Source organism: Pongo pygmaeus, chromosome 7 (genome assembly GCF_028885625.2).
Source record: "Pongo pygmaeus isolate AG05252 chromosome 7, NHGRI_mPonPyg2-v2.0_pri, whole genome shotgun sequence".
In the NCBI taxonomy this organism is placed as follows: Eukaryota; Metazoa; Chordata; class Mammalia; order Primates; family Hominidae; genus Pongo; species Pongo pygmaeus.
In genome coordinates this window covers 68,836,298-68,852,817 of record NC_072380.2, presented here as the reverse complement: position 1 = coordinate 68,852,817, position 16,520 = coordinate 68,836,298, and the positions used below count along the sequence as shown (strand labels likewise).

Genomic DNA, 16,520 nt, shown 5'->3' with positions numbered 1-16,520 from the left:
GCGGAGGTTGTAGTGAGGCAAGATGGTGCCACTGCACTCCAGCCTGGGTGACAGAGAGAGATTCCATCTCAAAAAAAAAAAAAAAAGAAAAAGTGGGTCAGTAGAGTTGCTTTTGTATTCTGCATGACTATGAGTCATTCTTGAAGAGCTTCAGGATCTGCTGAACATGAGTTTTAGAAGTGCTGAGAGACAGAATGACTCTACAGTTGCTTGCCTTCCTGGGCTCCTCTTTACTACAGGTATTTGTTCACAAACTCCTATCACCCAGAGAAATATGGGTGTGTCTCATCTTTTACAACTGTGAAAACCTCAGGGGCAGGCAGGAGGATGTCTCCATCTGAATGGGGCTTATACGTGAAGACAGATGAGTAAGCAGCTAGTTCTTCTCAAAGAATGGGTTATTCAGGAAGACCTTACAGCATAATACAGTTTTACCAAGTTGATGTGGCAAAACTATATATTTTCTATTTGGTTCGAGACTAAGATAAAGAAATAAATTGGGAAAGTTGGTTTTACCACTTAATTAATTTGGGTTGTGTTTTATTTATTGAATTATGATTAGAATTGTCTTCAAACTCATAAAAGCAAAAAAGAGGGGTTTTTTTGCTATTAGAAAGACTGGCTTTATTATTAATCCTTTTTAGGCCAATTTCTGGGCATGCTAACATGAAGTATTTGAAATAACATGACAAGGAAAAATTTATCTTATAGTTCAACTTTGCTTAAAAGTTACAGGAAGTTATAAAAAACTCGAAGTCATCTCTGAAGAAGTCTGAATTTAAAAAAAATGTCATTTTTCATATGATTATCCTTTAATTTTCAAGTTTTTTTTTTAACTTGAGGGTGTAGTGAAATCTCAATGTGGACAAAATTATAGTTCTATATATAAACCACAGAAGTTTTCTCCAAAATGTGGGGATTGTGACTGTCAAGAGTGTGAAGGTTCTGAGACTTTACTCTCCTTGCAGCTAACAAGTGAGTCTGCTAGCCACATGGATGCTGGCAGAAGTCACTAGACTCCAGGCTCAAGACAAAGCAATTATGGCATTTAGAGTGTCAGCATTTGCACTTGTTCCTCAAGCCCCAGCTTCCACAGGGTGACACTAAGAGGGTCTCAACTTGTGCACACACAACTGGATGCATTCCAGGAAAGGAACTCTGAGTTGAGGAATCCTAAATCTTTTATAACTGGCAATAAACCTGCCCTACCTTTGCCCCAGAGTGAGCCATCATTTACATTATAATGTAAATAAAACCAACTTGTCCTTTGCTCTAGAGGGAAACACCATCTGTGTCTTCCAAGGCTGTATAAACATCATTGAAAAGATAACATTCTTGAAAAGGGAGTCAGTCCCTCTGCAGGAAAGACATTGAGAAACACAAGAAATCACAGAGATTTGTCTCTCAACAGCCACTCACTAATGGAACCTTCAAATCAGTTTGAAGGGTATAAAAATATACAAGAATATGTCATGCATCAGGGTAAGTATTATTTAGCAAAGGCTTTGTTTGCTATATCTAAATGTAAAACTTATTTTAATTCCAAAAAGTTTGAGAAACTTGCTAGGACATGATGGCTACATTGAGTTCTTACATTCTAGGTGACACAATTTGTCTTGTTTTGTGTCTAAATCTGTGTAATAGCAATATGTATTATGTTGAGATTTTTACATAATATAAATTATGAACAAAAGTCCACAGACTACATATTCTAATTATGATTGATGAATAGCATTCAAATGCTATTTTCTGCAGATGAGAAAATTTTAGATATTATATATATATACTTTTTAGAGACAGGGTCTTGCTCTTTCACTCAGACTGGAGTGCAGTGGTGGGATCTGGACTCACTGCAGCCTCAGCCTCTTGGAGTCAAGCAATCCTCCTGCCTCAGCCTCTCAAGTAGCTGGGACTATAGGCATGCACCACCACACCCAGCTAACTTTTGTATTTTTTGTAGAGACAGGGTTTTGCCATGTTGCCCAGCCTGGTCTCAAACTCCTGAGCTCAGGCAATCTACCCATCTTGACCTCCCAAAGTGTTGGGATTACAGGTGTGAGCCATTGTGCCAAGACTATATTTTTTTTAATAAATGAAATTTTAAGGTGATAATTTTACCTCAGGTTTTAGATAGGTAGTGAGCAAAATGTATATGTCCAGATCACCTAGAGAATAAAATATAATGTGGGAAATTTTACATTACTCACTGAATTGATGCTTTGCAAGCAATAAGATTTAATGAAAAGTACAGACAAAAAAGTTAACAAATATTTGATATCTTAATGGTGCCAAAGCAAATATATATATATATATATGTTTAGGCCGATTTGTATGCTTGTGAAACAAGTGTTTTGAATAAGCAAAATGAATGTTGGGTCCTTAATGTATTTGTTAAATTCATTTTTTGAGAAACACTTTACAAAATATATAACATTTCATTAAAAAGTAGCTTTTAAAAGTCCAGTTTCATAAATACTTCCTGAGTTCTTGCTATATGCATATGATCTGAGTTAAGTCAGAAGATACAAAGATATGTAAATTACTTACCTGGCTTTATGTTGTGCCTATGGATCAGAGTGATTATAATTTCCAAGGGTTGCAACTATTTCCAGTTTTCTGTTGTATATATAGTTGTCCCTCTCTATCTGTGGGTTCCACATCCATGCATTCAATCAACAAGATCAAAAATATTTGAAAAACAAAATACCAGTAAAAATAACAATGCCATGGTAAAAATAATACAAATAAGCAATACAGTATAACAACTATTTACGTACCATTTATATTGTATTAGGTATTATAAGTAATCTAGGGTTGATTTAAAGTAAATGGAAGGATGTGTGTAGGCTATATGCAAACACTATATCATTTTTTATAAGGAACTTGAGCATCTCAAATGTTGGTATCTGTGGGGGTCTTGGAACCAAACCCTGCGGATACCAAAGTATGATTATACCTACAGAACTGTCTCCAATAAGAATTCAATATTACTAGTGCTAGGACTGGAACCATAGTACAATGTTATAATGCTAACATAATTATTTTACATTAATTTTAAAAGTTACACGTTTAATTGTTTATTTCTAAATCTGGGAGAAACAATTTTAAGAATAGATGTAGATCCTGTTTTAGAAAAAGACTATCCACAACCTTGATATATGAAAGCCACTGTTTCTGAACTTCAATTATCTGCCAAAGAAAGAACTTTAATGGCAGAAGCAAACACCATATCACTGGATCTATTAAAAAACAGAATTATTGTTTCTATAGGATATAATCACTTAAGGAAAGAATATGCAAATAATAATCTTCCTGGAAGTTTTATATTTTAAACATGTAAAATGCCATCAGTTCATTGTTTTCTTTCTCAGAGAGGTAGTAAAAACACTTTTTTTTTTTTTTTGAGACGAAGTCTGGCTCTGTCGCCCAGGCTGGAAGGCCCTCACCACCACGCCCAGCTAATTTTTTGTATTTTTTTTTTCTTTAGTAGAGACGGGGTTTCACCGTGTTAGCCAGGATGGTCTCAATCTCCTGACCTCGTGATCCACCCGCCTCGGCCTCCCAAAGTGCTGGGATTACAGGCATGAGCCACAGCGCCCGGCCTAAACGTTAACACATTTAATTGTTTATTTCAAAATCTTGGGGAAAACAGTTTTAAGAATAGATGTAGATTATGTTTTAAGAACAGACTGTCCACAATCTTAATATGAAAGCCATATAATTTTCATTTGTATGTATGCATTGTTTGAAGCTTCTGACAACTTGATACTAAAAAAACAAGTTTCTTTCAATCAAATTCCTATAAAGGTTTTCTGACATCACTGTACCACACGTAATTAATCAAATGTTATCTTATTATCATAACTTCTCTTGTTGATTAAATGTTATCTGTTAATACCCATTCTCTAGGATCAATTATCACTTGAGTGCTAGAATGCCTCTTGGAGCTACAATCTTTAAAGTCACTCCTTCTTTCCATATACCTTGGCATTTTCTCCCTCAAGTCTTAAATCCCTTTTTTGCAGTAGAAATGCTCCAGAACTTTTAGTATTTCCCTCAGTGGTATACTGTGTATACTGCCACACTGAATGTGACCCTATATTATTCTCCAATATCCTTGGAAAATATTATTCCGTTTATTTTGAGAAATTTCAGACTTCCCAATGATGCTTTTAATATTGACATGACTACTATCTAACTCATCTTTTTGTTGCTCTCATAGTGTAGGTTGGGGTGGTTCTGTTTAACTTAAACCTTTATATTTCAACCCTGATCTTTATCTTTATCCCTGGGATGGGTTTTGAGAATTACTCTGTGACATTCACTTTTAGATATTTGAAAGCAGCTTTGCTTCATTGCAAAGTTACTCTCAAAAGCTGACAAGAAAGGCAATGCTAGTTCTTTAAGTTCTGGTGCTGTCAATACTCTAGGGATTATTCTTTCATTGATTTGTATTTGTACTTGATTTTGTGCTGTGATTATTTTCAAGCTACTTAGATTGCTGGCAGAGAAATCAAACAATCAATAGTCAGTGCTTTTGTTGTATCTGTATAATCACATGCAAATTCTAGGGATGCCCTGAACTCTAAGTAAGGGGTAAAGGTCAGGCTCTACATGACTTGCTTAGCAATGGATGTTTAGAAGTTTGGTATACTTGCAGTTTTTCAGGTGGTTAATTCTAAAGTCCACTTAAAACCAATGCTGTTTTGCTATGAACAGTAAAACAGGCTACATTTTAAGTTGATTTATATAGATATTTTAAAATTTAAGAACAATACTATACATCTTAATATTCACTTTTAAGATTAAAGATAAACTCATGAATACTTATAAAGTATTCACTATCATTCTAGCTAAGATCGGTGTTATAGTAGAAGGTAGTTATTTCTGTCAAATACTTCGAGAGCCTACACTGACTCAAAGATTACATGTTCTAGATTGACCATCTCCGGATAACCTCTATTTTAAGTGGACTCTGTCAAGCAATTCCTCTTCTCCTTAAGCTCTGGTAGGAGAGCCAGGCTCGAGTACCCTTGGAAATGAGAGAAGCCTGGTTTGTTTTCTTTCATTATGAAAAACCCGGGTCAAGGCATGTTTTTCAGCTGCTTCAAGGATGGTTTATTCTGGCAGGTGGAGGAGGGAAACTCTATACACACATAAGCATTTAGGGCACGACAAAGATGTCAACAGAATAAAGAGCCAAGTAAAATTCTTCCCCTTACCGCCCAGTTCCCCGTCTTGCCGGGAAGAGCGCGGAGAAGCGACTTAAAGGTACAGGCTGTCTACACCCCCGCTGGCTAAAAAAGCTTGCACATCAATCTTTTAAAATGGTTTATTGTGTTTTCCTCCATTCCTCAATAATCTGAGAGTGATAAGAAGACTAGATTGTTACTGTGGCTTTATTACAGTCATCCATAGTCGTACAATGGGATATTTAATTTAAACATCCACAAGGCACTCAGCACAGCACACTTTCCTGCGCGGATTGCTGCTCGCCACTTCCAGGAATACCTTCCCACCCAGACCAAGAAAAGCAGCTCAGTCCAGCGCCTCCCGTCTCGCCCCGCCCTAAGGGGAGGTGCCCAGCTCTCCCCGCCCCTCGCCCTCGCCCTCGCCCCGCCCCGTCGCGTAACCCGGATACACACCCACGCTCCCCTTTCACCTCGCGGCCGTAGGCTAACGTGGAAGTCGGACCAGCCGGCCGGCGGAAGAACCTAGACCGCGCTGCCTGGCGAGTCAGGCGCGCGGGGCGGCGTTGGTGGTCTTCGCGGCGCACCTCGGCCTTTTCTGGGAGGGAGTGATGGGGCGCACCGGGGCCGGGGAGCGGGCGCCGGTGTAGCCCGCGGGCGGCTGGCCCGAAGCGCGGCGGCGGCGGCGGGCGCTGGGAGGCCTGTGAGAGCCGCAGCTCGGAGCGCCCGGCTTCCCGCGCCATGGCTCCCATGGGCATCCGCCTTTCCCCACTGGGGGTGGCCGTGTTTTGCCTGCTGGGGCTCGGCGTGCTCTACCACCTCTACTCGGGCTTCTTGGCCGGCCGCTTCAGCTTCTTCGGCCTGGGCGGCGAGCCTGGCGGCGGCGCGGCGGGGCCCGCGGCCGCGGCCGACGGGGGCACCGTGGACTTGCGCGAGATGCTGGCTGTGTCAGTGCTGGCCGCAGTCCGCGGCGGCGACGAGGTGAGGCGCGTCCGCGAGAGCAACGTCCTCCACGAGAAGTCCAAGGGGAAGACGCGCGAGGGAGCCGAGGACAAGATGACCAGCGGCGACGTGCTGTCCAACCGCAAGATGTTCTACCTGCTCAAGACCGCCTTCCCCAGCGTCCAGGTGGGAGCCCACGGGCGGAGCGCCCACTCGAGCCGGGTAGCGCGTCTCGGCCAGTCGACTCTGTCGACTCTTAACAGTATGGGGTGTGGAGCTTCTGGTTCCATTATGTAGATGTGGAAATTGAGACGCAGAAGTTAACGTGCACAAGGTCAGACAAACAGCAGAGGAGCTGAGTGAGGTTGCACGTAGTCTGACTCAGGGCCCGTGCCCTTTTGGCTCGTCCTGGGTCGGGTGTGCGCCGTGTGTACCTGGGATCAGAAGGCCTTGAAACGAAAAGGCTGACAAAGTTAATTGCACCCGCAGCTTCAGGCTCCTCTGTAGAATTAAGGAGTTGGCTAAAATCCACCAAGACCCTCTATCCTTCCTTGATTTCATCCCTAGAAGGGTCGAAACTGGAGTACACATTTTCTGGTTGGCCTGCCAGTAGCCAGCTGAAAGACCGAGTCTTGTTGCAGAGCTGTTAGCGTGCGGGGCATTTGTGTGTGCGTGTGTGCGCGCGCGGTGGTGGGGGTGGGGGAGTGGGGGATGAGTATGCTCATTTAGCTGTCGTTTTGTCAGGACGCTCTTCAGTTTATAGTTTGCGGGCCCTTTAAGGAGGTATTTAGACATATACCAGCTGTTGATCCTACCTGGCCCTTGATTAAAGATCCATATTTACTCCAGAGAATAAGAATTAAATAACATTTGTCTTTTCTTTGGATAGGTTTCTAGGAAGGGAGTTGACATTTTCTTAAGGAAATGCAGACATTTTGGATTTGTTATTAATACTTTTTGAATTCATCATTTCACTGGAGCTGCTATTGAGTTGAATAAAGCATATTTAAAATTTGCAATTCCAGGAACTGCAAATTTTGTTGAGGAAGAGCTCAACATAGCGTAGCAGCACCTTATTAACATATATCTTAACTCACCTAACTGTAGTTTTGGCTACTGGGAAGAAAAATTGTCTTCACTGGAATTTTATTAGATGAACAGTGATGTGCAAACCTAGGCTTCTTTGGAAGGTGACTCACCTTTTACTGCTGATCTTGAAAGAGGAGAATATTGTTATTGTTTAGTTATGTATTTTGTGTAAGGCTTCTTCCAGTCTATCATAATATTGCTTTGGTTTTGTTTTTTATTTTCCTCTCTTCCTCCCTTTTCTTTCGTCTTTTTCTTTTTTCCGGTGGAAAGGAACATTGGATTTCCTATCATGAGCTACTGGATACCAGATGTAATTAACGTTAGAATTTTTTTTTTTCAAATTTCTACTTAAAACACAGAATATTTCCACTTTTTCTTCTTCCCTACTCTGTTTTTAACATCACAAATAATACTTAAATTTTTTTGCATCTAGATGTAAGATGTGTTTATGAAATATTTTACCCCCTTTACAAAACATATGTGTTTCTTTCCCCAAGAATTTATAGAGGAAACAGGAGATTCAGAGAAATTGCTATTTAATGGTTATAACAGTACTAATAATAACCATTTATTGAATATATTCTACATGCCCAAATACTGGCTACACAGGACTTCATTTGATCCTTAACAGCAACTTTAAGAAGCAAATTTTATTTCTGCCTACTATACAAATGGGAAATCTGAGGCTCATGACACTCCAGCTTATATGAACTATCCCACATTTTAGCTAGATCTTTAGAAGGCTATTTAAAACTTATAATTGTAGAAGCTTAAAAGCAGTAATAGTGAAATACAGCAAGCAGAGTTGATTTTTCTTTTTTGAGTAAAAACAAAAGTATCTTAAATGTTGAAAACACATCTGTATGTGTGTGCATTCTCATTTATTAGCAAACAATAAGGGAATGGCTGCCAAGGGTAGTGAGCTGCATTTTATTAACACAAAAGCTAAGCTTTTGGAATTGCAGATGTTGAAGTCTGTGGCTTAATATAAAATAACTTTTTGTTTTCTTGTGACTATTTGAATGTTTGCATGTGCTTCTGTAGTATTCATGTTGGGTCATGACTGAAGGAATAGAGGAGGTTTGTGCTTATTTAAACAGTGTCAAAGTAGGGATGGTGTCATGTTGAGCGATCTCCTTATACCCCTGTGTTATAGGCTAGAGGCCAAATATTGTAGCCAGCTAAGTGGAGAATCAACCCAAAAGAATCTTTCTCCTTTTTTGCCTTCCCCTCTCCTAATGCCCAGAAGTACAGTCTTAAATGCCTGGTTGATTTTGAAGCCTCACCCCAAATTTCTTGGTAAGAAACTTAAATTATATCCCACTTAGTTTACTTCCTAGTGGAAAAAGACCATTGAGAAGCAACAGATACTTCTTTCTTTTATCCTAGTGCCCTATGTAAATGTAGAAAGATCTGTTTTCTCCCACTACTTTCCTATGTAGAGTCTGAAGTCTGAGCTTTCATATGTAATGTTCACTCCCTAGTAAAAGGATATACCAGAGGTTATCCTAGAGCACTCAGCTGGAGACAGTTTTGTTCCCTAACTGACATTTGACAACGTCGGAAGACATTTTTGGTTGTCACAACCAGGGGTGGGATGCTATTGGCATCTAGTAGGTGGAGGGTAAACATCCTGTAATGCACAGGACAGCCCCCTGTAACGAAGAGTTATCTGCTCCATTTGTCAATTGATGCCCAAGTTGAGGAATCATACTCCAGACAAGTGACTGCTGTCCTAACAAAACTCAGATTTCACCTAGGCTCCCTGGATTTCCTTTTGTCTTCAGTTTTCTCCAGGTTAGAGATCCCAGAGAGTCCTCCGGGCAGCTAGTCTCCTCTTCCTAAACACTTTGGCAATGCTTGACTTCATTATGTCAAAGTAATAGTAACTCCAGCCATTTGTATAGCACTGTCTCTTTATCCTTGCAGGTAACGATGAAAATGAAGGCTGACGATACTTTTGTGGAGTGGGTTTGCAGCCACAGAACAGACAAACCGAGATTTATAGTTTTGATTTAATGTACAGGGGACTGTCTGTTTGAGGGGCTCCTATCCTCAACTTGATTTGTTCAAAGTTCTGACAATGACTTATCTGAAGGTAAAGCATGGTACTCCAAGCTGGTAGCAGCCACTTGGGTCTGTGCCTTCCTTGACCTATGAGATGGAAGTTAAGCTTCTCTCTTTCAACAGAAGTATGTCCCAGAAAAGTTTGAGAAGCACTAATATAGTGCACAGAGCACTTGCATTGACATCTTGTGCAGTCACCAGCCTAGGTGGTACTGGCCAGTCATTTAACTTTTTTGAGCCATAGTTTCCTCTTCTGTAAAATCAGAATAACTAGTAATTGGTGTAGACATAAGCACTGAAAACAGAGGAAAAGAATCTAGTTCAAAGGAACAGGCCCGAGAGATAGTAGGACAGCTAATTCTTGTAATTGAATGAGTTTGAGTAAAATGCACTTGGGAGAATTATTGTGGAAGAGACTGGAAAGGTAGGTAGGGGCTAGGTCATATTCCAAGCTCAAAGGAATTTGGACCTAGTCCATAGTTGACTGCTAGAATACTAAAAGAAGGCCAGATTTGGCTGACTTTTCTTGAGGCCTGCAGTAAGCCATACTTTGGGCTTTGGGCATTTGGAGGTAGATAGGAACTAGTTAGAGACTGTTAGAACAGGCCATGTGAGAGATGAGGACCAGGACTCAAGCAGTGGGGAAGTTATGCTGAGCTTGTTTTACTAGCTAACATTTGCATAGCCTTTTGCAAGCCACAAAAATTGAATTAAACTTCTTAATGACATTATTAATTTTATCTTCACAGCAACAAAGGAGGTTAAGTATTACAGCCTCTATGTTTCAGGTAAAGACTTGGAGAGGCTAAATAATTTGCCAAAGATTGTCCAGCTAGAAATTTTTTTTTTTTTTTTTTTTTGAGGTGGAGTCTCGCTCTGTCGCCCAGGCTGGAGTGCAGTGGCGCAATCTCATCTCACTGCAAGCTCTGCCTCCCAGGTTCATGCCATTCTCCTGCCTCAGCCTCCCCAGTAGCTGGTACTACAGGTGCCGCCACTACGCCCAGCTAATTTTTTGTATTTTTAGTAGAGACGGGGTTTCACCATGAGAATAATCTTAGAGTCACTGAGATTAACTTAATGATCAGAGAATCATCTCAGGTCTGTCTAATTCTCTATATAAGGCAGTATAGCAGATGTAACAGAAGTATACTCTTAACTACAGTGTTAAAAATGAATGGAAGGACTCAGAGTAGTTGCTTGGAGGATGGTTTGGAGGGGAGCAAAGTAAATACTGGGAGACCAGTTAGGAGGCCCTTTTTCAGGTGAGAGCTAATATCTTTTGAATTAGGGTTATGGTTGTAGAGAAGATAGATGTAGAAGGAAATGAAAGAATTTTTAGGGATATGTCAAAAATAACTCCTCTATAGCTTTCACAATTGGGGTTTTGTTGCTGGTGAAGGGGAGTGGTGGTTAAGTTGGGGGACAGATTATGAATGCCAGTTTAGACTTGCTATGTTAGAGATGCCTTTGATATGTCCAAGGGGAGCTGTCAAAGAGGCAGTTGAATATATGAGTCTGAAGCTCTGAAGAAACATCTGAACTGAAAATACAAATCTGCGAGTCATCGGTGTTGTGATGTTAATTGAAACTGGTTGTGGACAGAATTGGTTAGGGAGAGAATATAACATGAAAGGGGAATATCAGGGCCTTGAACCAAGGATAATGAAGACTGAAAACAATCATTTAAGAAGAATAGCAGCAACCAACCTTTATTAAATGCTTACTCTGTGCTAAGCACTGTACTAAGTTTGTTTTACCTTTTCTCTTTCAGTCTTCTTAAGAACCTTACAGGGAGCTAGATCATTGTCCCTTTTTACCAATGAGGTAATTGTAGCTCAGAAAGTTTAGGTGACTAGCCTAAATTATTCATATACCCAATAAATTGAGGAGTTGGCATTTGAACTCAGGCAACCTATGATTAGGAGGTGAGGAAATGGAGACAGTGAGTAAAGACAAGTCTTGTGAGAAATTGGGCTTTTAAGGAAGTTGGCTGGGGTGTTAGGTGTATTATGTTTCCTAAGAGAAGGTTCTGTGCTTTCTTTTTGGTATATTTATTTTTAAGATATGAGACACTACAGCATGTTTAATTGTTTATAGAGATATATTTGAGAGATAATAGCTGATAGTAAAAGGTTTCTGTAAAGGTGGGAAGAGAATAGGACAGGTAGAGGGACGTTTATTTATATGTTTAGAAAATAGTTATTGAGGCCGGGCGTGGTGGCTCATGCCTGTAATCCCATCACTTTGGGAGGCCAAGGTGGGTAGATCATGAGGTCGGGAGATCGAGACCATTCTGGCTAACACAGTGAAACCCCGTCTTTACTGAAAATACAAAAAATTAGCTGGGCGTGGTGGCGGGCGTCTGTAGTCCCAGCTACTCGGGAGGGTGAGGTAGGAGACTGGCGTGAACTTGGGAGGTGGAGCTTGCAGTGAGCCGAGATCACACCACTGCATTCCAGTCTGGGTGGCAGAGCAAGACTCCATCTCAAAAAAAAAAAAAAAAGGAAAGAAAATAGTTATTGAATGCCTACTGTATTGATCAGAGTTTTCCAGAGAAAGAGAACCAATAGAGATTTATTATAAGGAATTGGCTCATGTGATTATGGAGGTTGAGAAGTCCCTTGATCTGTCAGCTGGAAACCTGCAAGCTGGAAACCCAGGAAAGCAAGTGATGTGATTCAGTCCAAGTCCAAAGGGCTGAGAACCAGGAGAGCTGGTGGTGGTAGTCTCAGTTGGAGGGCAGGAGAAGACTGATGTTTCAGCTCAGCAGTAAGGCAGAAGAATTGGCAGAGTCTTTCTTCTCCCTCCTTTTGTTCTATTCACACTCTGAAAACATTGAGTGCTGCCCATCCACATTAGAGAGGGCAGTCTATTTTATTGAGTTCACTGATTCAAATGCTAATCTTCTCCAGAAACACCCTCACAAATACAACCAGAAATAATGTTAGCCAAATCTCTGGGCATTCCATAATCCAGTCAAGTTGCCATATAAAATTAACTATCACACCTATGGTATGATAGGCACTGTGTGAGGTTAGGATATAATGATTTATGGAGAAATGAAGTAAATGATCGATTCCTTCTTAAGGCATTAACCAGAAGTCCCTTCAAACCCCAAAGTAACTGAACTAGCATACTAATGGCATTGATTGTGTTTGGGGGCCTTGAACTTTGACAATACTGATGGAGAATAGTTTCCTTCCCCTTTCTGGAATTTAAAAGACTAGCCTAGATACACATATGTGTGTATATGTATTATATGTATATGTATATGTGTGTGTATATGTCCATATAATTAAATAAAATCTTTAAATAGACAAACTTGTCTTAAGAACCTTTGTACAGATGGTTCCCAACTTAAGATGGTTCAACTTAGGATTTCTTTACAATGGTGCAAAAATGATATGCGCCATTCATTGCAAAGAAACTGTACTTGTAGTACCCATACAACTGTTCTGTTTTCCAGTTTTAATAGGGTAGTCAATAAATTACATGAGATATTTAATACTTTATTATGAATTAGGCTTTGTGTTAGATGATTGTGCCCAACTGTAGGCTAGTGTTAGTGTTCTGACTACATTTAAGGTTAGCTAGGCTATGCTGTGATGTTTGGTAGGTTAGATGTATCAAATGCATTTTTGACTTCAGATATTTTCAACTTATGCAGTACAAATGCTTCTCAATTCACAATGGGTTTATCAGGACGTAACCCCATTGTAAGTTGAGGAGCATTTGTATTGCATAAGCATTTGATTCCTGACTCCTGACTTGGTTGTACTAATTTTAAGGTATTATTTAGCATATAGATTAAACATTTTCTGTCCTCACAATTATGGAACACTCCTACTATTCTGTACCTATTCTCATATCTAATGCTGCCTCATTTAAGCTGTGCTTTGCCTTCAGATCTGCACCTAGCTATTACTATTTTATCCCCCAAATTATTTTTCCTATTTCCCCTACCTCCCATCCAGTAACAACAATTTTTTGTTTTGTTTTTTCTCAGAGTTCCTGATGCAAGGTTGAGGTATAAAGGAAGAGACTCAAATTAAATTGATTCACATGTGTGAATTTCTTCTGGCTCTTAAACTACTTAGGAGTATTTACTTTTATAAAAGGGAAAATGCATTAGTCAGGAAAGACTGAGTAGGCAATGCTGTAGTAACGACATCCTCCAATTCTCAGAAGCCTGACACTCTACAAAGCAATTGTCCTCCGTGAAGTGACTGTGACCTGGTTGATGTTGATATGTGATTCTGCCATGTCAACATAGCAGGGAAAGAGAAGAGATTGGAGAATTGGGCAGGAGCTTTCTTTTTATTGCCTAAGCCAGAAAGTGATGCACATTCACATTTTTGTCCATATTTTGTACATCTACATTTTTGTCCATATTCTACTGGCCAGAATTACTCTCATTTGCCTCTAACTACGAGGCATATGGGAAGTATAGTCTCCCAGATGTTCACGAAGGAAAAGAAAAGTGGACATTGTGAGTACTAGAAATGCCTACACAGGAGGCAAGTTAACCTAAAGAAATCCCTACTTGCTATACATAGAGGCTAACAAAAGGATCTGAGAATGTTTTGATAGTTGCCAGGTATAGGTGGAGACTGCAAGATGAGCTATTATGTATCAGCATAGACCAAGATCAGTTTAGTGTTTTCTGATTTCTAGAACCTTTTTATGCTTACCCTTCTAAAATTATAGGTTCTCTAAAAGGTGCATTGTTCATTCCCACCATAATGGGCTTCTTTGGGAGTGATTGGCTGGGTGTCGGGAGGGGGCAGGGATTGGCCAGGGCTGTTTGTAGGTATGGGTTTTTGGAGCTTGGGTTGATTTCTTATGCTTCAGTTCCCTGTTGAGGTCTTTGACAGGCAGTAAGGATGAGGAAGGAAGAGTAGGTTGAGTGGAAGAGGATTATGGGGAAGAAATGAAAAACTACAGTGGCTGAGAATAATATTGTCAGTTAAGGTGTATTTATTGAGTACCTACTTTGGTTTAGACAATGGGGATGGAGCTACAGTAATGAAGAAAATTGTGTCCTTGCACTCACAGAATTTACGTTCTAGCTGATCAAGATAGTAAATGTAAACAATATAGTAAATGTAACATCGTTTCTGATAAGGGCTTTGAAGAAGAAAAAATAGGGTCATGCCGGGAGAGTGTCTGGTGGTCCTTCTTTATCAATGGTAGTCAGGAAAGGCCACTTTGAGGCAGTCTCATTTGAGCCGAGACCTTAATAAGAACCAGGATGTCATGCAGAGATCTGGGAAAGTGTGTACAAACAGAAGAATACAGTAAGTACAAAGGCCCTGAGGCTGAGTGACCATGAGAAGACGAGTAAATCTGGGGTACAGTAAATAAGGGTGCAAACAAGAGAGAGATTACGGGATAGCACTTACTGCTGTCATTACCCAGATCATCTGGAACTTAATGTTGTAGATTATGATAAGGAGTCTGGATTTTATCTCTGCATAATGAGAAACCATTGGAAGGTTTTAAACTAGAGTGCCATGGTCTGATTTAGGAAGATGGCAGGTTGCTGGGGTGAGAAGGGAAGCTCTGTAAAAGCAGTGATTTTGTCTATTTTGTTCATTACTGTATTCCAATGCCCAAAACAGTTTAGAGTATATAGCCATTAGATATTGAACGAATGGGTGAATGAATATACTGTAGGAGGCGAGAACAATTGAGGACTATTGTAGAAATCCAGGTGAGAGATGGTGGCCTAAACTAAGATTTTCTTGGTAGACATGATGACATATTTAGAATTGGGAGGTGGAATTTCCAGGACTTACTGACTGATTGGATGTGGCACGTGAAAAAGGATAGAGGAAGACTTTCTGGTGTTGACCATAGCAACTATTGATAAGGTTGTTTACATTGGTGGGTAGTAGATTTTTCAAATTTGTAGATGTGTAGTGGTTGTGGCAGGTTGTAAATAGCAGTTACCCAAAAGCAGATTAGGTATTTGTGCTAATGTTCTTGTTCTCCTGCTCTGTTTCTCCCTAACCCGATTCTCAGTGAAGATCTTTTCAAATACTGTTCTATAATGTGTTCGCTCATACTCAGCTGCAAGTATATGGAGAAGCTGACTTGAATTGTGCAAAAAATCAGTGAAGCTCAGTAGTTGCCAGACTTGGCACTGCCTTTTTTGTAAGCTACAGTGGTTAGGGCCCATAAGCTACTTCGTCTTTTCTAGGAGTCACGTTTCTTTTTTTTTTTTAAGTTTATTCCTTTTTGCATGGTGTTACTGTTACCTTCATTCATCTGAGGTAGTCTGGCATTGTTGTTAAGAGTGGTTTCTGAAGCCAAAATGCCTCACCAGTGCCACACTGTCTTAATTATTCTGGTCTTGATATCTGGTAAGGTAAGTCACCACACCATGATGCTATTTTTTTTCCGCTCTTCCCAAAATGTTGTGTTGCTTCTTGACTTTTTGTTCTACCATGTAATTTTCAGAAATGGCTTGTCCACTTTCCAAGGAGAAGGTTAAAAAAACCAACAACAACAAAAAACACGGGATTTTGATTGGAGTTGCATTTATCTGCAAGCTGTTTTAGATTTTCTCAGTGCTCAATAATCAACTTCATATTATGGATTGGTTTCTTTCTTTCTAAACTTTGTACCTCCCCACTTGCTCCTCTCTCCGTTTAGCTTACTGCAATGACTAGGACCCTCTGCACATTGTTAATAGTTGTTATGATGGAAGGCAACTGGCTCTGTGTTGCAGCCTGCAAGGTCCTTCACCATCTGGCTTCCATTACTCTCTGACCTCAACTCCTTAGGCTTTCTCCTTGGCTCACTCTGCTGTAGCCTTGCTGGCCTCCTTGCTGCCCTCTGAACACACCAGGCACATTCCCACCTTAGGATCTTTTCATTTGTTATTTATTGGGCTAGAATGCACTTCTAGATGCCTGCCAGGCTTATTTTCTTTAGATCTCTTCACTCAAATACCGTCTTTTCAGTGAGGGGCTTCTCTAGCTACATTACCTTTTTTTCAAAACAACTTCATTGCAGCATAGTTTTTATATCTTACAATTTGCGTATTTCAAGTATACAATTCAGTAATTGTTAGAACTGCCAAATTGTACAACTATCATCATTAATCAGTTTTAGAACATTTTCACCACCCTAATAATACCCCTGTCCCCATTAACTGTTTATTCTTGTTTTTATCCCTTATCCCAGGCAACGCTAATTGGTCTTTCTCTATAGATTTGCCTTTCCGGA

At 40.1% G+C, this 16,520-nt stretch overlaps 1 protein-coding gene across 1 annotated transcript in view; it reads left to right on the top strand.

Moving 5' to 3' along the window:
- The first annotated feature begins 5,930 nt into the window (after positions 1 to 5,930).
- Positions 5,931 to 16,520, top strand: part of BPNT2 (3'(2'), 5'-bisphosphate nucleotidase 2) — a 35,677-nt gene continuing 25,087 nt past the window's right edge. The window contains exon 1 of the mRNA XM_054498736.2: positions 5,931 to 6,317. Within this exon, the coding sequence (XP_054354711.1) occupies positions 5,931 to 6,317 (387 nt within the window). The remainder of the gene's footprint in view (positions 6,318 to 16,520) is intronic.